A 21,786-nucleotide genomic window follows, 5' to 3' on the forward strand; every position below is an offset into this window, starting at 1 on the left:
AGATATACAAGGACCACAGCTTCAGGCAGGTGGCGATTAGTAAAGCCGTGGGGATAAGGGACGGAGGTGTGGGCCAGGAGTTGATGAGTTACTAGGAACAAGCCAGAAATCCCGAACCCCATGTGGAAAGTTTAACCCTAAATACTCAAGCTGGAGCTTTCAAAATGAAATCATATTATAACGAAGTATTTTAAGTGTGCTGTCAATTGTTAATACTATTGTTCTTGCCCTGAGTTGAATGTTTTTAAGTCAGTATTAGCTTTGGGGGATTTGTTTTATTGCACATGACATATCCCAGGAAACCCCTGGGGACAGCCCTAGACGTCTGTGCTCCAGCCAGACTTGAGCAGTGTGTTATCATTCCTGAGAGCTGATGTGTCCTTTCTTAGTCTTTTCAAGTGGACTATTTTCAAAATCACTGTCCATTTCTGAAAAGTATTGTTGACACTATGTGAAAACCACACATGAACATTTTATTCCCATTTTCTTTTTCAGATAGCGATGATCTTCAAAATGAAGACTCTGGAAAATTTTAGGTTCTCTGTAGGAACTACAAAAATTGAAGGAAAAAAAATTTTCAAAAGGAAATTGTTTTGAAAGTATGTTTACAACTAACTGTTACTGTTGACAGTTTTTTTTTTTTTAAATAATAAAACACTTTAAGAATATTGTATTTATGGTAAAAGGAAACTGGACTAACAATGAGGCCAAAGACTTTTCCTGCCACGACGTATTCTGGAAATAGTCGGCAGCGACTGCAAGAGATTCGAGAGGGGTTAAAGCAGCCGTCCAAGTCTTCCTCTCCAGGCTTGCCCTCGGGACCCAACAGCGACCCTTCCCTGGATGCCAAGGTCCTGGGGAGCAAGGATGCCGCCAGGCAGCAGCAGCAGCTGAGGACCACCCCAAAGTTCGGACCTTATCAGAAAGCTTTGAGAGAAATCAGATATTCCTTGTTGCCTTTTGCTAATGAATCGGGCCCTTCCGCAGCTACAGAAGTAAACCGACAAATGCTGCAGGAACTGGTGAACGCAGGATGTGACCAGGTGGGTACAGCCTCCGCGAGGCTTCCTGCGGGCAGTTACAGTAAGCAGTCCACTTGGAGCACAGCTGAGGCAGCCACGATCGTCTGGCTGCTGCTTGAAGGCTTTGAGTTGGTTCTTAGAGAAGTGTTTCTAGGTTAAAAACTCAAGGCAGTTTAAATGTATCGTTGAAGGATGTTCCGCCTTCTTTCTGTGAAAGATCTTTTTAGGTGCTTTTCCTTTTCAGGCAAGATCCAGAAATTTCTGAACTCTCCTGAAATTCTGCCACGTGTATTTTCTGTTGTCCTTGTGAAGATGAGCAGGACTTCCACACTTAGCCCTTTCTTCGGGGTTCATTTTGGCTTCTTCTGAGCTGTCATGGGGAGCAGACAGGCTTCCCTTAGCTTGTTTTTGGTTTGTGCTTTTTTTTTTCACTTAGTTAAGGGGAAAGTTGTTTAACATGAATTAGCTATTCTCTGTTTTCTCCTATTTAAAAATACAGTATATTTGCTGTTATGGGAAACGTAACTATACTCAGGAAATGAGAAACACAAGAAAATAAAAAGCTTGAGAAGTCATCAAAATGGTGGCAACACAGTCTAACTTTGCAGTTGCTTAAGAACAAAAGGCACGTTAATGGAGGTGGCACCAATCACACATATAAATACACAACTTAGAGGTAGCCATACATTTATGACCATAGCTGAGTAAAGTCCAAGGTGAGGGGCAGGACCATATGAAATGGAACCAGTGTCTAACCGAGGTAAAAATGTAATTAGTAGAATGTAACTAGTAAAGGTGTAATTGCCTTGGGGCCAGCCTGGTGGTGCAGTGGTTAAGTTTGCACGTTCCACTTCGGTGGTCTGGGGTTCCCAGGTTTGGATCCCCTACGCACCGCTTGGCACACCATGCTGTGGCAGGCATCCCACATATAAAGTGGAGGAAGGTGGGCACGGATGTTAGCTCAGGGCCAGTCTTCCTCAGCAAAAAGAGGAGGATTGGTAGCAGATGTTAGCTCAGGGCCAATCTTCCTCAAAAAAAAAAAGTAATTGCCTTATAAAGTGACTTCTGAAAGCCAGTGTTTTATTACCATTTGTCATCTTAAAAGTCAAAGTTGCATGAAAATGGAAATAAGCTAGGTATTTTTGCTGCCTTTGAAAATTAGAAAGATTTCATGCTCAAAACACATCAGGATGGCTTTCAGAAGAAAAACTTTTAGTTTCTTAGAAATAACCTAATTACGTACTCCTGGCATCACCATCACAAGAAAAGGCTAACAGCAGAAGCCATCTTGACCCTCTTGTAATTTGTCATCGTAGAACTTAACTAGAGAATTTTCACTTCTCAGATGATGTGTTTGTGAAACTAATCGTGCTATTTTATAGGGCGCTTCTTTGACACTTTGAGATATACTGGGATTGACTTGCATACAGTGAGCCTTAGTAATGTTGAGAGTTGCTTTATAAAGCTCAGGATCATGAGTAATGTGGTGCAGAGTGTTTTAGCAGAGGAAGCTGACAGCAGAGGCGTGACCTTTCTCATTGTGAAAATAGGAAGTTAAACATGCTGCTAAGTGCTATCCCCTGACAAACGGAACTTGATGGTTTTGGGAGGAGAAAGGAGCAGTTCTGGGGAAGTAGTGGAGTGAGATTGCAGAGCCTTGCAGCCCAACAGCAAAGCTTCGAATCTTCTGTAAATAGCCCTGCAAACAAAAGAGGGAATCAGAGCCAGGGTGTTCTTTGCACTTGGTTTCAGCTGTGATAAAAAGAAACAAGTCAAGCAAATAATCCAGGATACAGGTGGGATCTCATTATGGTGAAATCCATTAGTGATAATTACAATGCAAGAAATAATAAAGCTGGTGCTGTTTCTACTACAGTAAAATACAAATACAGTAAAATTAAGGATCATGACAGCAATAAAGTTCCCATCAACATTTAGTTTATGTTAATTGCTAGCAGAAAGGACTCCATCTACTGTATTTAATGTTCCTGAGATAATTCCTTCAGTTTGGTAGATAGTATTACTTTATAATTTAAAACAGCTCTGCCTTCACGCTTACCCACCAACCTAGACTTTTTTTGGTCTGGGTAGAGGGTGCATTTGCTTTCAGAGAATTCTGGTCAGAAAGTCATCATGTGAACCTGGATAATGTGAGAGAAAAAAGATCAACAGTACCTCTAGAGTTGAGTGTGTTTTGGACAAAGCAGATTTTTAGAATCCCCATGTAATAGGTACAGAGAATTCCTATTGTTGCAGCTTTTTTCTCTGTCTCCTATTGTATTACCTTTTAATTTAGATTCAGCTTTGTTCACTTGTATTTTGAGTTTGTGCCATTTTTAACCCGGTATTCATCAGAACGGCAGTAAACTCTGTTTTCCCTGGGTGTCACAGGTTCTTGGTGATGAGCACACTTTCGCGTGCAGTGTTCTGTCAGTTGCATGTGCACACATACTTTTTTCCATTTTATTTGGACTAAGACTTATTGAGAATATTTATTTCACTGTTTACAAATGAGTTAAACTTTTTATTAAAATATAATGTAGGCAAGAAAAGTACATGATTCCTAAGCATACAGCTCAGTGATTTTCACCCAGTGAATTATACCATGTAACTAGCATGTTTGAGTATATTTTTTTTAAGATTTTTAAAAAATGTTTTTCCTTTTTCTCCCCAAAGCCCCCCGGTACATAGTTGTATATTCTTTGTTGTGGGTCCTTCTAGTTGTGGCATGTGGGACGCTGCCTGGTTTGATGAGCAGTGTCATGTCCGCACCCAGGATTCGAACCAACGAAACACTGGGCCGCCTGCAGCGGAGCACGCGAACTTAACCACTTGGCCCCGGGGCTAGCCCCTGAGTATATTTTTAATTAAAAATAGTTTTTATATTTATAGTTTCAAATGGAAATTTTTGGAAAAAGTAAGAGACTTTTAAGTGTTTTCTGTGTAATGATATGTATATGTCAAATGATACAATGTTCTTAAATCTTTTGCACATAAATTACTAAAGACTTTGGAAATTTTCTATAGGAAAAAACTAGGCCAGTAGCTTAATGTTCCTTAAGAAAGGAGCTGTTCTTTAAATATAAATGTAAGGAATTGGAAAGACACTTTTTTTGTTGAGTCATATTTTGTATCATTGGATACTCTTCTTATTACTAGCATAAGAAATCATTTAAATTTAGCTTTTATCTTCCTTATAGAATTTAGTTTCATTTTTTTTCTTTCAATCTTTATGGCTTCAGGTTTTTCCTCTTTTTCTTCCTGATAGAGTTTTAAAAACCACTAATTTGATCTTGCGGTGATGCGTAACATTTCTGCTTCTCAGAAGCCTGTGACCTGTGTTCTCTCACTGAACTGCAGTGGGTTCACAGGTGGGAGGATGCTGTTGGGGCACACTCACTGCACGCAGGGCTCCTCGGAGGGCGCCTGGATGGACGGACCGCCTGGGGGCCTGTGGGCCTGTGGGAGGGAGGATGTGATTCAGTAGCTCCCAGGGGGTGCCCATGGCTCCTGGACCCCTTAGAATAGCAAAGCACTTTATCGAGTAGTGTGTCCTGGAAGACAGCTGAGGTGAGAAATGTCTTTCCGACGTGAGAAGTAGGAAATGCTTTTGCTCCCCTTGAGCAACGGCCATATGCTTTTTCTCTGTGGACAGCCTGTCCGGACCTCTGCGGAGCCTCCCTCGTAGCTGCATTCCCCTCGTCCTGAATTTCTGTCTTCGTATAATTTTCCTAAGCCTGATTTAATCCAGCTTTTTTCTCACTTTATTGTATGGGTTTAAGTGATTTAAATTTTTAATGGAATGAGGGTAGGAATAAATGTAAACAAACAAATTGACTTATTAAGCCAAATTCCGCATAAGAAAAAAAGCCAGTGGTCAGGATGTGTGTTCAGATGGCTTCCTGAGAATAACGATCAGGGGCTATCTGGCTCCTAGGAAAAGGGAGGGAATTCTTTGCATTCTTAAGCCAAAGAGTGCAGAAGAATCAAGTTTCTTAACCCATCACGTAAGTTATTTCTCCGTGCAAGTCCTTTTGCAGAGGGTCGAGGCCCGCTGGGGATGCGGCCTTCACAGAGGAGTGATGCCAGGTGTTTGCAGCGGCCTCGTTTGCGTGCCTTACACCCATCATCTCATGGAAACTAGACTGCAGTCATTTGACATGGACCCCAGTTGTTCTCACAGTGTTTTAGAGGAAACGACAGGTTTGGGGGGGCGAAGCAGGAGACTCAAGCTCCCCCCAGCCCCCTTTATTGACCTTGTATCTCCAGCAAGTGTTGGTTAGACATGCTTGTTACACACACTTGAGAGGAAAGGCTAGAGTGCTCCCATAGTGTGGCCGGCCGTTCAGAGCTGTCCTCCAGTGCGTGTTGATTGCTGGCCTCATTGCACGGCTGCTGCCATCCTCATGGGGGTTTCTCCTCTGTGACTTCTTCCTCTCCTTTCCCTCATGTCGGGCGAAGCACCTGTCCCCTCTCCTCTCCCTTCCGCGGGCAGCACTTGCTCAGCCCCTCCCAGGCTCCTGCCCCCTCGCACACCCACGCCAGCCTGCCCCTCCGGGCCCTCTGCAGCCTGCCCCGCTATCCTCCTCTCCAGGGGAGCCCCCTCGCTTCTCATGGCACTCTATACCTCAGACCTGTGGCATGGCGTTCTGCCAGACACACTTCCCACTTGCTTATTTTGGGGCTCTTTTGACATATCATTGTATTGGCTGGCAGTATTGTCTCCCATCTTCCCTTGTCTGGATTCGGGCATCTGTTATGGTTCAACTCGAATTTTTTTTTATCTCAGGATCTTCCTGATTCTTCCACCTGGATATGAGCTATTCCTATTCAAACTTCTATAGTCATTTATTTCTAACCCATACGCAGGACTTGTGCTGGCTGTTGTGCTCTTGTCGTACTTCCCCCATTGTGCGCAGCTCCTCTTGATGCCTGGATCTGTGAGCACATCCCTGTTTGCCCAGAAGGCTGCTTATCCGGGCATGTGCCCAGTCAGTATTGGCTGAAGTGGTGATAGATGCAAAACGAAAGCTTTTCAGAGACAATCCCATGTGCTAATCCACGCAGAAACCCTCACCTAAACTGTCAGACGGTGAAATAGACAGGAACACGGCTTTGCCTCAGCGTGTTTATTTTGTTTAGCTATAACCATACGCATCATCAGGAAAGCTCTAGAGAAAGACCTAGAGAAAAAATGTTAAACTGCTGTTCCTTTATCTTGGTGACAAGATCCCGCCTGAGGATTCTTTCACTGTAATAATGTAGGTAATGAAAAAGATAGAAGGAATTTAGATAGCATGTACATTTCCTCCTTCTCCCTTCCTCTGAAAGGAAACTACTTTTAGTGTTACTGAACACCCAGTACCACCCTGAAAAATTAATAAGAGGAGAAAGAAAAAAGAAACACTTAAGTTCAGGAATGTCAGTAATGAAACAGGAAATTGTAGCACAATGACTTTTGGGTGTAGCACTTCCTTGCCTTCCCCCCCCTTTTTTTTTAACTTTCAAATTAAATTTGGCCCTGCCAAAAGGTACACTGTCTGCTTTTTAAAGTAGCTTTAAAATTATTTCAACAAGACACACACAGATCACACCTTTGTGTCATACTCCCAAACAGGCTTCCCCTGTTAAAGCAGTATGTGTTCATTGTATATGTTTAGAAAAGTATAAAAAGAAAATTAAAAGTGCCTATAAGTCTATCAGCCCAGATATGACCACTCTGATCATTTGGTATAAAAGTGGCCAAATTTTTTTCTAATCAAAGGAAATTAAAGCAAGTGAGGAAGGATGTACCAAGGGTGACAGGTGGAAAAAGATCAATCACAAATATACAATATGATCCCAATTCTTCTCTTACAAAAAACATATGTGTGTGACCTAGCCCTCCTCCCTTTGCTTATCTCTGTTGCCAAGCCTGTAGTTCTGTTTGGGAGTGTGTCCTCCGTCTGTCCGCTTCTCACTTTCCCACCACCAGGCCTCCACCTTCGCTCACCAGGATTGCAGTGTCTCCTGACTCTCCTCCTGCCCCTTCTCCCCCTCTGTCCCCTGCACAGGACCCTCTGAGTGATCATTCTAAAAAGGAAAAGAGGCTGTCATTTCCCTTCTGGAAGCCTTTCCTGCTGTACCTGGGGTGCAGTTCCTGCCCTGGTAGCAGGGCCCATGTCCTTGGGGCCCACATCTTTGCCTCAGGAGGTGCTCTGGCCCTGCCAGCTTTGCTGCCTCTCCTCCGCTGGATCACTCCCGCTCCTCCTCGGAGGCTTGTCTTAGATCATTGATTCAGAAAGCCTCTTCTGACCCCCAGTCTAGAGCAGATCTGCTCTCTTTTGTCCTCTCTCATTATTTACTGTAATTTCCCTTCAGAGCATTTATCAGAATTTGTTACTATTTAGTTGTGTATTTTGTTTAATATCCATCTCTCCCTTTAGATTTTAAGCCCCATGAAGCAGTGGCTTTGTTCTAGTCAGCATCCTCTAGGACCTAGAACTGTGCAAACTCTCAAAAATATCTGATGAATAAGGGAAGGGATGAACATTTCATTATAAACATTTCATTTTTAATGTCTGTGTTGTATTTCACTGTTCAAATAGGTTTTCCATAATTTATTGTAAATAACTGGTGTTAACAGGTAAACTGAGGCATATTAAAAATTGTAGGAGTTTATTTAAGAAAAAACCTATTTGAATCAGGCAGCACCAAGCTGAAAGTGGTGAGGAGCTTGGGAAAGACTTAGAAAAGAGGCAGAAGCCAAGCAAGGGAGCCGTTGGACTGGCTCCAGCTGAAGCAGTTGCCTTCTTTGGGAAAACCTAGGTGTCTCTGATGGTTTGTCCTTAGGTTTTGATTTCTTAACCTTGAGGCATCTCAGGCTTGGGTTTAGGTTTGCTTCTCTTGGCTGCTAAGGCACTGGAGCTCCCTCAGTCTGATGGCCTCCTTGTTTAATTAGTTTCACACTGGCAATGAACATCCTTTTACATAAATCTTCATGGATATCACTGATTTCCTTAGAATAAATTTAGAAATGGAATTACTAGGGCAAATGATAAGAGCATTTTTACAGTTTTTATTTGCATCGCCAGGTTTCTTTTTAAAAATTATTAAATAGCAATTATATTTCCAACCCTGCCAACAATGAATACTACTGCTACTACTACAAAAAACCAATAAAAAACAACTGTCAGTGTAATAGTTTGTTCTGTATTCTTAATTGTGGCAATAGGTATATGATGATAAAAAGAAAGGGGTAAGCAGAAAACTATCACATTGTGAGGAGGGCTCTTACCAAGTGTCTGATATTGGATACTTTCCCTATTAAAATGGGATGCAAAGTCTAGTACATTAAGATTAACGTACGTCTTTTCTCTCCTCCCTGAGTGACTTACATTTGTGCCTGGTATAAGTCGTAGGTTGACACAGGAATCTGCAGTCCTGGTGGACTTGCAAGAGAGAGCTGGTAGTTGGCAGACAAGTAGACAAGGCCGGCTCCCTGGGGAGAAGGACGAGTCCTAAGAACCCTAGGAGGGGCACCATCTGGACTTCAGCTGGGTTGCTGTAGTGCAGTGCTCTGTGCACAGAGCAGAGCTTCCTGGCTGCTGTTTAGAACAATGAGCTACAGGTTTGTTGAGGGGTTGTGTCCCACGGCCCTTGGGAGCTGGATCCTGGCCTCTACTTTGAGCAACCTTCTCCCTTTATCCCAGTCTGCAGTACAAATATTAGCATTTTCTATGTGTGCCATGATGTGAAAAATGCTGGGGATCACAAATATCACTTACTTAACACCTGTTAGGTCCCACGGAGCAGTTTCCTAACTAGAAGATTGTTTACTCTTACACGGTTGTGGACCGTTTGATGGCTCATTCCATGCCAGTCTGTGATTCATGGTTATTTAATGTGTTCCATAGCGAGCGCTGCATTCAGGCAGACAGTAATGGTGCTGTAGAAGGACTTGCCATTAGTATTTGGTCCTCCTTTTCCCTGTTCTCAGTGGTTTTCCAACCTGGGGAATGTTGAAAAATTGCCATTGCCAGCCCCAGCCCCAGAGATTGAGTTCATTTGGTGAGGAGTGGGCCCTGGGTACAAGCCCTTCTGAGCGGGCAGCCAGGGTCGAGAGTCCTTGCTGCCCAGAACCTCGGCTCTGCGTCTCACTTGGTCCATGGGGTCCTGGGAGAGTGCCTCTAGGTTCTAAGTCTTGTGTTTGCACGCAGCCTGTTTTGGGGCTTCTTCTTAAACTCTTTCTGTCATTGCCGACCCATTTATGGATGTAAAGAGAAGGGGAAAAAACCCAACAAGGAAATTGAAATTTCTAATGTCTGTTAACAATAATCTCTTTTAGAACTATTTTTAATAGAATTACTATGAATTTCAAACTTAACCAAAAAAAGCCACATCCATTATTGTAGTTACTACCCAGCTTCTCTTTATTTTCTTATTAAAATTCAGTTACCAGAAGTTTGTAGTTCTCAAGTTTAAAGCAAAATGCATTTACCATGCAATTTTTATATACTAGGTTTTATCTATCTTGGATTTCTTTATTTTCCTTAGTAATATCTTTGGAAGGGAAATGTTTTTCATAATTATATTTTTCCAATTTGTAATTTATATAATTGACTTATTTTTAAGTGTAACAATTTGAGTTTTTATAAGTGTTCTTGATATCTTTCCTAGAGTTATTCCCATAACTCTATAGGAAGTTTCCCGTCCTCCCATGTCCTCACCGTTACCCCCAGCATCTAGCATTGCCCTGGATAAATAATGAATGCTCAACAGGTATCTCCAGGTGTTTAAGACTCATACAGACTCTGTATTTAATTCTGACTGAGCTCACTCTGAGTATGATTTGGGAATTGAGATAAGCTGCTGGTAATAGATCCCCAGCTACAGAGCTTAATACCCATAGGTGGAATAAAAAGGAAGGCTGGGGTTAGCAGGACATGGCCGGCATGGTGGTTCTCTAGTGTTGTCAAGGATTCAAGCTCCTCCTCTCTTTCTGCTCTGCCATCCTTAATAAGAGGCTTCCATCTTCAAGTACACCAGTTGGCCCATCTCCAGTCAACATTCCACATAAGAAGCAGGGCAGGAGCAGCGTAAACGGGCTGCTCTCACTCTAGCTCTTTCTTAAGGAGCTTTCTCCAACACCTCACTGGCCAGAACCTGGTCCCTTGGTCACAAGAGGTAAAGCAGCCTTGGAAATGTGTATGTTAGCTGGGCATATGGCTGCCCCTAACACAGTCAGGCTTCTCTTAGTAAGGTAGAAAGGGAAGGAAACCAGAATACAGCCAGGTGTTGTACTGGCTGTCACCATGGGCTCACAACTTAACTTTCAAAACTAATGATTCTTTATCTATATGCTTGGGATAATAAGTACTCCTGCCTCATGGGCTGTCCTGCAAACCAGAAAGAATGTTGTAAAGTGCCTGGCACATGGTAGGCATGGAAGGGATGGTGGCTAAACCACAGTGCTGTGTGTTATCAGTCTTGAAAATTCGTAAAGTGGCTGGAGAGCTGGGTTTCGGGTGCTTTCTTGTGAGACTGTCCCCCTCTTTCCAGCCTTGGTGCTGCAGGCCCTCGCTCCCCCAGTGATCACATGGAGGAGATGTGCTCTAACCTGTGGAACGCGTGTGCCCTTGTGGTTTTGATATGTATTTGGCTGGTTATGACATTAGAAGAATTATTAATCATGTAGCAGAAATAAAGGTTGTTTTGTACAAAAGTAAATGATTAACAGTGACAAAATTTCCCCAGCCAGCAAGTAAACACTCCACGTAGATCTGAAGCAACTTCATTTGATTTATAAAAGCTTTTATTCAGCAGAGAGCCATTGTAACTCTAGTGGCATTGGGCATCTAGGAGGCCCAAGAATGTGGTTGAGCCTAGGGGAGCAAGTCAGCTCTGTGCCAGCTGCCAGCCTGGAGGCCCTTGGAGGAGGCTTCCGGACAGCGCCTGTGTCTCTGTCACCTCCTCTTTCTGCCTCCACACCAAATGGCTTCATTTTACTCTGCCGTTTTGGTGTTCCCATTATTTTTCTGGTGTTTTCTATTGGAAATGTTAGCACAAGAGGCCCCAATCTGTAGCTGGGGATCTATCAATAAATTCTGATGTCCTTGTTTCCCATCAGCCATCTTTGCGTCTCTCCCTTTTAGGGCAAGATTTCTGAGATCCCCAGTAGACGGGAGACTCAAGTCAGCAGACTCAGCCTATCCTTCTTTCAGGATTTCATTGGTAGTTTCAGAAATCTCTCCTACAACAGGAAGGTGTGTGCTGTCTCTGTCTCTCCCTTTCCCTCTCTCTCTATCTCTCTCAAGAAAGGCTGGGAGAAATTCCTAAAACATGGTTGAGACCTCTATCTTAGACTTGTCTCTGACTGTAGTCTCTACTTCAGTCATCATACTGATGTGTAGTTTCCCCAATACCTGCTATTTTTTTCTCCTAAGTAGCTTTCAAATCTGTCTTTGCAATGCTGACACCTCACTTTACACCTGCATTCTTCTAAGCAGTCTCCCTGGCCCAGTATTTCTGCCAGTGAACTCGTCCCAGAGCACGACAATCAGCCACTCCCTTGGTAACCACTGCCCTCCTCGTCCTCCCATCTGATCTCTGCTTACTTATCAAACTTCATTATTTCTCTCATTACCAGTCGCTGCAGCCTGCCTGCTCCAGCGTGTCTGCCTCTTGACACACCAACTGCCACCAAGCCATGTAACTTTCTCCCACACTGGCTTTTATTCATGCTGTTTACCTCACCTGGAATGCACTCCCCTCTAGCCCGGCCATATTCCACCCACTCAAGTCCCACTTCGTCCATGATTCATCCTTGTGGCCTTCTCTGGCTGTTCATTCCAGCACAGGCTGAGTTCTCCCCTTTCTGAATTCCTGTTTTTATCAGTCCGATCCAGGCAACCAGAGTAGGTCTACACAGGGTCTTAGGAATTGCCTAACCCCTCCAGCTCTTTTCGCAATTGAATTAACTGAGACACAGAGAGATGATGTGGTCAGTTCAAGGCTGTACAGCAAGTAGGGGTCAAAACTGAAGCTAGAACGTTCTCGTTCTCCCCATGAGACTTGAAATAGAGAAAGAACTGCCCTTCCCATTTATGAAAATAAGATATTTTCATATAGTAAAATTCACCATTGACCAACTACCCAGAGATGATCACTGTTATTTGCCATGTATATATTTCTTTTTGTGTTTTGATTTTATTTTGGAAAAAATTTTAAAGTAAAACAGCAGAGTGCAACCCCGCCAGCGGGCTTCAGCAGTGGTCACCGTTCTTCCTTTCTTGTTGCATCTCTCTCTCTCAAGTATTTTTTAAAATAAATATTTAATTGAAGTATACTATCTAGGATATTTTAAAAACAAATACCAGGCATCATATCATTTATCACCCATTCATACTTAAAAATTTCTCTAAAAGACAAGACAAAAAGATAAACACAAAAGACAAAGTAAAAACATAATCACAGTGCTGTTGTCGCATTCAACAAAACATATGTTTGATTTTAACAATTTCTATGACTACTTGGTTAACCTTTTGCAACTACTTACTGTATAAGCGAACTTATTTTTTGAGCTATTACTATGTGAATATCACTTAATCCTCCCAACTAGCCTATGAAGAAGGTTCTATCATTGTCAACATTTTACGGATGAAAAAATCAGATCATAGTTAACTTACACAAGGTAAATAATGTAGCTTCTAAGTAGTAGGACTAATAATCAAATCCAGATCTGGCTGTTTCTCGTTTTGTATCCTGAATTCTTTCCCCTCAACATTTATATAGAGAGCATTTCTTCATATTCATAAAAACATTACAGGCATATCTCATTTTATTGCACTTTGCTTTATTGCTCTTTGCAGATACTGTATTTCTCACAAATTAAAGGTTTGTGACAACCCTGCGTTGAGCAAGTCTTATTGGCACCATTTTAAAAAATTATTTTATTTTATTTTATTGAGGTCATAATAGTTTATAACATGGCGAAATTTTAGTTGTACATTATTATTTGTCCATCACCATATAAATGTGCCCCTTTACCCCTTATGCCCACTCCCTAATCCACTTCCCCTCTGGTAACTACTCTATTGTCTTTGTGTGTTTGTTTATCTTCCACATATGAGTGAAATCATATGGTGTTTGTCTTTCTCTGTCTGGCTTATTTCACTTAACATCATACCCTCAAGGTCCATCTATGTTGTTGCAAATGGGACAATTTTGTCTTTTTTTATGTCTGAGTAGTAAGCCATTGTATATATATACCACATGTTCTTTATCCATTCATCAGTCGATGGGCATTTGGTTTGCTTCTCTGTCCTGGCTATGGTGAATGCTGCTGCCATGAGCATAGGGGTGCATAAGTCTCTTTGAATTGTTGATTTCAAGTTCTTTGGATAAATACCCAGTAGTGGGATAGCTGGGTCGTATGGTGTTTCTATTTGTAATTTTTTGAGAAATCTCCATACTGTTTTCCATAGTGGCTGCACCGGTTTGCATTCCCACCAGCAGTGTATGAGGCTTCCCTTCTCTCCACATCCTCTCCAACATTTGTTATTTTTTGTCTTTGTGATTATAGCTATTCTAACAGGTGTAAGGTGATGTTTCATTGTATTTTTGATTTGCATTTCCCTGACGATTAGTGATGTTGAACATCTTTTCCTGTGCCTGTTGGCCATCTGTATATCTTCCTTGGAAACATCTGTTCATATCCTCTGCCTATTTTTTGAATGAGTTGTTTGCTTTTTTGTTGTTGAGTTGTTTGAGTTGTTTATATATTTTGGAGATTAACCCCTTGTTGGATATATGATTTGCAAATTTTTTCTCCCAGTTGGTGGCTTGTCTTTTCGTTTTGTTCCTGGTTTTCTTTGCCTTGCAGAACCTCTTTAGTCTGATGAAGTCCCATTTGTTTATTTTTTTCTTTTGTTTCTCTTGCCTGAGTAGACATGGTATTTAAAAAGATTCTTCTAAAACCTATGTCAGAGTGTACTGCCTATATTTTCTTCTAGGAGTTTTATGGTTTCATGTCTTACCTTCAAGTCTTCAATCCATTTTGAGTTAATTTTTGTGTATGGCGAAAGTTAATGATCTACTTTCATTCTTTTGCATGTGGCTGTCCAGTTTTCCCAAAACCATTTATTGAAGAGACTTTCCTTTATCCATTGTATGTTCTTGGCTCCTTTGTCCAAGATTAGCTGTCTGTAGATGTGTGGCTTTATTTATGGGTTTTCAGTTCTGTTCCATTGATCTGTGTGTCTGTTTTTGGTCCACTACCACGCTGTTTTGATTATTGTAGCTTTGTAGTACATTTTGAAGTCAGGGATTGTGATGCCTCTAGCTTTGTTCTTTTTTCTCAGGATTGCTTTAGCTATTCAAGGTCTTTTGTTGCCCCATATGAATTTTAGGATTCTTTGTTCTATTTCCATGAAGAATGTAATTGGGATTATGATTGGGACTGACTGAATCTGTAGATTGCTTTAGGTAGTATGGACATTTTAACTATGTTTATTCTTCCAATCTATGTGCATGGAATGTCTTTCCATTTCTTATGTCATCATTGATTTCTTTCAATAATGTCTTATGTTTTCAGTGTATAGGTCTTTCGTCTCCTTGGTTAATTTATCCTAGACATTTTGTTCTTTTTGTTGTGATTGTAAATGGGGTTATATTCTTGAGTTCTCTTTCTGTTACTTCATTATCAGAGTGTAGAAATGCAACCGATTTTTCTAAGTTGATTTTGTACCCTGCAATTTTGCTGTAGTTGTTGGTTATTTCTAATAGTTTTCCAGTGGATTCTTTGGGGTTTCCTATATGTAAAATCATGTCATCTGCCAACAGTGAGAGTTTCACTTCCTCCTTGCCAATTTGAATACTTTTTCTTTCTTTTTCTTGCCTAATTGCTCTGGTCAAAACCTTCAGTACTATATTGAATAAGAGTGGTGAGAGTGGGCATCCTTGTCTTGTTCCTGTTCTCAGAGGGATAGCTTTCAGTTTTTCCCTGTTAAGTATGATCTTAGCTGTGGGTTTGTCATATATGGCCTTAATTATGTTGAGTCACTTTTCTTCTATAGCCATTTTATTGAGAGTTTTTACCATAAATGGATGTTGGATCTTGTCAAATGCTTTCTCTGCATCTACTAAGATGATCATGTGGTTTTTACTCCATTTTGTTAATGTGGTGTATCACACTGATTGATTTCCAGATGTTGAACCATCCCTGTGTCCCTGGTATAAATCCCACTTGATCATGGTGTATGATCCTTTTAATGTATTGCTGTATTTGGTTTGCCAATATTTTATTGAGGATTTTTGTATCTGTGTTCATCAGGGATATTGGTCTGTAATTTTCCTTCTTTGCATTGTCCTTGTCTGGCTTTGGGATCAGGGTGATGTTGGCCTCGTAAAATGTGTTAGGAAGTATTCTGTCTTCTTTAGTTTTTTTGGAGTAGTTTGAGGAGGATAGGTATTAAATCTTCTTTGAATGTTTGGTAGAATTCTCCAGAGAAGCCATATGGTCCTAGACTTTTATTTTTTGGGTCGTTTTGGATTACTGTTTCAATCTTTTTACTTGTGATTAGTCTGTGCAGATTCTCTATTTCTTTTTTATTCAGTTTTCGGAAGTTGTATGAGTCTAAGAATTTATCCATTTCTTCCAGGTTGTCCAATTTGTTGGCATATAGTTTTTCATAATATTCTCTTATAATCATTTGTATTTCTGTTGTATCTGTTGTACTTTCTCATCTTTGATTTCTAATTTTATTTATTTGAGCCTTCTCTCTTTTTTTCTTGGTGAGTCTGGCTAAGGGTTTGTCAGTTTTATCTTCTCAAAGAACCAGCTCTTAGTTTCATTGATCCTTTCTCTTGTTTTTATGACTTCAATTTCATTTGTTTCTGCTCTAATTTTTATTGTTTCTCTCCTTCTGCTCACTTTGAGCTTTGTTTGTTCTTCTTTTTCTAGTTCTGTTAGGTGTAGTTTCAGATTGCTTATTTGAGACTTTTCTTGTTTGTTAAGGTGAGCCTGTATTGCTATAGATTTTCCTCTTTGGACCATTTTTGCTGCATCCCATATGAGTTGGTCTGTTGTTTTCATTTTCATTTATCTCCAGGTATTTTTTTATTTTTCCTTTGACTTATTCAATGATCCATTAGTTGTTCAGTAGCATTTTGTTTTGTCTCCACATATTTGTCACTTTCCTAGCTTTTTTCTTGTAGTTGATTTCTAGTTTCATAGCATTGTAGGTGGAAAAGACGCTTGTTATGATTCCAGTCGTCTTAAATTTATTGAGGGTTGCCTTGTTCCAAACATAGGATCTGTCTTTGACAATGTTCCATGTTCGCTTGAGAAGAATGTGTATTCTGCTGGTTTTGGATGGAGTGTTCTATATATATCTATTAAGTCCATCTTGTCTAGTTTTTCATTTAATTCCAGTATTTCCTTGTTGACTTTCTGTCTGGGAGATCTATGCATTGATGTAACTGAGGCGTTAAGGTCCCCTACTATTATTATGGTGATGTTGATATTTCCTTTTAGGTTTGTTAATAGTTGCTTTATGTACTTTGGTGCTCCTCTGTTAGATCCATATATATTTATAAGTGTTATGTCCTCTTGGTGGAGTGTTGCTTTCATTATTATACACTGGCCCTCTTTGTCTCTCATTGACTTTTTTATCTTGAAGTCTACTTTGTCTGATATAAGTAGGGCAAACCTGCTTTCTTTTGTTTGCCATTAGCTTGGAGTATCGTCTTCCATCCCTTCACCCTGTGCCTTTAGAGCTGAGATGTGTATCCTGGAGTCAGTATATTGTTGGGTCTTGGTTTCTAATCTATCTGGCCACTCTGTGTCTTTTGATTGGAGAATTCAATCCATTTACATTTAGAGTGATTATTGATGTATGCGGACTTAAGGCTGCCATTTTATCACTCATTTTCCACTTGTTCTGTATTTCCCTTGTTGTTCATCCTGTGTATTTCAGACTGCCAGTTCAGTTTGGTGGTTCTCTGTGATGGTTTCCTCAGTAGTTATCATTTGTGTCTCTGTTCTGATTTTTTGTGTAGTGGTTATCGTGAGGTTTGTATAAAAGATCTCATAGATGAGGTAGTCAATTTTCTGATATCCTTTTATTTCCATTAGCCTAAGCAGGTTACATCTTCTTCCCCATCTAAGTTATTGTTGTCACAACTTATCCCGTTTTGTGTTGTGAGTTTGTGGTTAAAATGAAGTGATTATAGTTGTTTTTGATGTTTTCCTTCCCTTTATCTTTAATGTTATAATTAAGTGTTTGCTAATCTGTTCTGATAGAGAACTGTACTTTTCCGATTTTGTCTGCCTATTTATTTCCTTGCTCAGAGCTTTGTAACCCCCCCTTTTTTTTTTCCCAAGTATGGGGGCCTTCTTGATCATTTCTTGTAGGGGGTTCTTGTGGTAACGAACTCCCTCAGCTTTTGTTTATCTGGGAAAGTTTTTATTTCTTCATCATATCTGAGGGAAAGTTTTGCTGGATAAAGTATTCTTGGCTGAACGTTTTTGTCTTTCAGAATTTTAAATATATCATTCCACTCTCTACTAGCTTGTAAGGTTTCTGCTGAGAAATCCACTGAAAGCTTGATAGGGGTTTCTTTGTAGGTTATTTTCTTCTGCCTTGCTGCCCTTAATATTTTTTCTTTGTCATTGACTTTTGTGAGTTTTACTAATATATGCCTTGGAGCAGGTCTTTTTACATTGATGTAATAAGAAGTTCTGTTGACTTTATGTACTCATAAGTCCAGTTACTTCCCCAGTTTTGGGAAGTTCTCAATTATTATTTCTTTGAACAAGCTCTCTGCTCCTTTCTCCCTCTCTTCTCCCTCTCGAATACCTATAATCCTTATGTTGCATCTTCTAATTGAGTCAGATATTTCTTGGAGAATTTCTTCATTTATTTTCAGTCTTATTTCTCTCTCCTCCTCCATCTGAAGCATTTCTATATTTCTGTCCTCCAAATTGCTACTTCTGTCCTCCATAATATTAGCTCTGTTATTTAAGGACTCCAGATTTTTCTTTATCTCATTCATTGTGTTTTTCATCTCCAACATTTCTGATTGTTTTTTCTTTGTAGTTTCAATTTCTTTTGTGAAGAATTCCCTCTGTTCATTAATTTTATTCCTGATTTCATTGAACTGTCTGAGTTTTCTTATAACTTGTTTTTTTATGATAGCTATTTTGAATTCTGGGTCGTTTAGATTGTACATTTCTGTGCCTTCAGGATTCATTTTGGGTGCTTGTCATTTTCCTTTTGGTCTGGAGTGTTAATATATCTCTTCATACTATTTGATGGGGGGGATTTGTGCCATGGCATAGTGGTAGTTTCTGGTTGCAGATTCCACCTGCTGTCATTGGGGAGAGAGGTGAGGGGACAGGAGCTGTGTATTCTGAGCCTGCCATAATACCTGGCTGCTGTGCGTGGAGCCTTGGAAACTATGCTGATGGAGCCCATCTGCCTTTGCCTGCTGGCAGCCACTGCTTCACACACATATGTGCCTGTGCTCTGGTAGGGGTCCCTTGCTCTGGCCGACTGGCCAAGCTGGTGTGCAAGGCTGGTGGATGGGCACTTTCTTTTGCATGCACAATCCCAGAGGCACTCCCACTCTGCACTCGCTCTCTGCCCTCCTGGGCTGCTCAGCTTGGTGAATATGCCCCCTGCAATTGCTTTGCCTCCTTGGTGTGGAGCTTTCCCATGGGCTGGGAGGCAACTCAGGTAGTGAAGGTCTTCCCGCGGAGGACTGCCCTTCTCCCTCCAAGAGCCTCATTCAGTCCCATACCCTAGGTTGCTGCCATTGGGGGAGGGAGAGGAGACCCCCTTACCTCCTTCCACTGCCTCTGAGAGGCTCCAGCACCTCCACCCTCAGACATATGACTGCATGGGTCTCTCAGATATCTATGGTGTTGTGTGAATGTCCTCTGTTGGTTTATGAGTGTTTTTTCATTATATCTTAGTGGGGTAGTCTAAGGGAAGAGCTCACTCCACCACAGTGCTGACATCACTCTATTGGCATCATTTTTCCAACAGCATTTGCTCACTTAATGTCTCTGTGTCACATTTTGGAAATTCTAAGAATATTTCAAATCTTTTCATTATTATTATATTTGTTATGGTGATCTGTGATAGTGATCTTTGATGTTACTATTGTAATTTTGGGGGGACACTATGAACCACACCCATATAAGATGATGAACTTAATCGATAAATATTGTGTATGTTGTGACTGCTCCACTGACTGGCCATTCCCGTGTCTCTCTCCCTCTCCTTGGGCCTCCATATTCCTTGAGACATAAAAATATTGAAATTGGGCCAATTAATAACCTTACAATGGCCTCTATGTGTTCAAGTGAAAGGAATAGTTGCACGTTTCTCACTTGAAATCAAATGCTAGAAATGATTAAGTTTAGTGAGGAAGGCACATCAAAAGCCAAATTAGACCAAAAGCTAGGCCTCTTGTGCCAAATAGTTAGCCAAATTGTGAATGCAAAGGAAAAGTTTTTGAAGGAAATTAAAAGTGCTACTCCAGGGAACACAAATGATAATAAAGTAAAGCAGCCTTATTGCTGATATGGAGAAGGTTTTAGTTGTCTGGACAGAAGATCAAACCAGCCACAACATTCTCTTGAGCCAAAGCCTAATCCAGAGCAAGGCCCTAACCCTCTTCAATTCTATGAAGGCTGAGAGAGGTGAGGAAGCTGCAGAAGAAAAGTTTGAGGGGCTGGCCCAGTGGCGCAGCAGTTAACTGTGTATGTTCCACTTTGGTGGCCCGGGGTTCGCCAGTTTGGATCCCAGGTGCGCACATGGCACCGCTTGGCATGCCATGCTGCGGCGGGCGTCCCACATATAAAGTAGAGGAAGATGGGCATCGATGTTAGCTCAGGGCCAGTCTTCCTCAGCAAAAAGAGGAGGATTAGTGGCAGATGTTAGCTTAGGGCTAATCTTCCTCACACAAAAAAAGAAAAGTTGGAAGCCAGTAGAGGTTGGTTCATGAGGTTTAGAGAAAGAAGCGTCTCCATAACATAGCAGTGCAAGGTGAAGCAGCAGGTGCTGATGTAGACGCTGCAGCAAGTTCTCCAGAAGATCTAGCTAAGATCATTAATGAAGGCAGCTACACTAAACAGCAGAGTTTCAATGTAGATGAAACATCCTTATATCAGAAGAAGATGCCATGTAGGGCTTTCATAGCTAGAGAGGAGAAGTCAATGCCTGGCTTCAAAGGACAGGCTGACTCTCTTGTTAGGGGCTAATGAGCTGGTGACTTAAAGTTGAAGCCAATGCTGATTTACCATCTGAAAATCCTAGGGCCCTTAAGAATCATGCTAAGTCTACTCTGCCTGTGGCCAGCCCTGGTAGGCTAGTGGGTAAGATTAGGCACTGTCACCACTGCAGCCTAGTTCATTTCCTGTTCAGGGAACACCACCACCCATCTGTTGGTTGTCCTACTGTGGTGGCTATGTGTTGCTGTGATGCTGAAAGCTATGCTACCAGTATTTCAAATACCAGCAGGGTCACCTGTGGTGGACAGGCGTCAGTGGAGCTTCCAGACTAGACAGACTAGGAAGAAGGACTTGGCCACCTACTTCTGAAAAAGTTGGCCATGAAAACCCTATGAACAGCAACAGAGCATTGTCTGATATACCTCCGGAAGATGAGAGGCTTGCACAAAAAGACTAGTCTGGTTCTGCTCTGCTGTATATAGAGTCACTAGGAGTCAGAATCAACTTGATGGAACAAACAACAAAAGCTCTGCCTGTGCTCTGTAAATGGAACAACAAAGCCTGGATGACAGCACATCTGTTTACAACATGGCTTACTGAATATTTTAAGCCCACTGTTAGGGCCTACAGCTCAGAAAAAAAGATTCATTGACAGTGTACCTGGTCGTCACCCAAGAGATCTGATGAAGGTAAACAACAAGATTAATGTTGTTTTCATGCCTGGTAACATAACGTCCCTTCTGTAGCCCATGGATCAAGGAGTAATTTCAACTTTGAAGTCTTATTATTTAAGAAAGACATTTCATAAGGCTATAGCTCCCATTGATGGTGATTTCTCTGATGGATCTGGGGAAAGTAAGTTGACTGCCTTCTGGAAAGATTTCACCATTCTAGATGCCATTAAGAACATTCATGATTCATGGGATGAGGTTGAAATATCAACATTAAAAGGAGTTTGGAAGAAGTTGACTTCCATCCTCATGGATGACTTTGAGGGGTTCAAGACTTCAGTGGAGAAAGTAACTACACATGTGGTGGAAATAGCAAGAGAACTAGAATTAGAAGTGGAGCCGGAAGATGTGACTGAACTGCTGCAATCTCATGATAAAACCTGAACAGATGAGGAGGCACTTCTTATGAAGGAGCAAAGAAAGTGGTTTCTTGAAATGAAAACTACTCCTGGTGACGATGCTGTGAAGGTTGTTGAAATGACAATAAAGGGTGTTACATAAACATAGCTGATAAAGTGGCAGCAGGGTTTGAGAGGATTGACTTCAATTTTGAAAAACATTCTACTGTGGGTAAAATGCTATCAAACAGAATCACATGCTATGGAGAAATCATTTGTGAAAGAATCAGTCAGTGTGATAAACTTCTTTGTTGTCTTATTTTAAAGAAGTTGTCACAGCCACCCTAGCCTTCAGCACCCACCATCCTGATCAGTCAGCAGCCATCAACATTGAGGCAAGATGCCCCTCCAACAAAAAGATTATGACTTGCTGAAGGCTCAGATAATAGTTAGCATTTTTTAGCAATTAAATGTTT

General features: G+C 41.1%; 1 protein-coding gene across 2 annotated transcripts in view; it reads left to right on the top strand.

The window, feature by feature from the left end:
• The window catches only part of LATS2 (large tumor suppressor kinase 2), a 97,636-nt gene that overhangs the window by 12,970 nt on the left and 62,880 nt on the right, over positions 1 to 21,786 (top strand). The window contains exon 2 of one of the 2 annotated variants that reach the window (XM_046664458.1): positions 496 to 1,043. The exons of the other annotated variant lie outside the window; for it this stretch is intronic. Coding sequence (XP_046520414.1) covers positions 702 to 1,043 — 342 coding nt within the window. The 5' untranslated portion in view covers positions 496 to 701. The remainder of the gene's footprint in view (positions 1 to 495; positions 1,044 to 21,786) is intronic. 2 annotated transcript variants of the gene reach the window in all.

The sequence above is a fragment of the Equus quagga genome, chromosome 6 (assembly GCF_021613505.1).
Source record: "Equus quagga isolate Etosha38 chromosome 6, UCLA_HA_Equagga_1.0, whole genome shotgun sequence".
Taxonomy (NCBI): domain Eukaryota; kingdom Metazoa; phylum Chordata; class Mammalia; order Perissodactyla; family Equidae; genus Equus; species Equus quagga.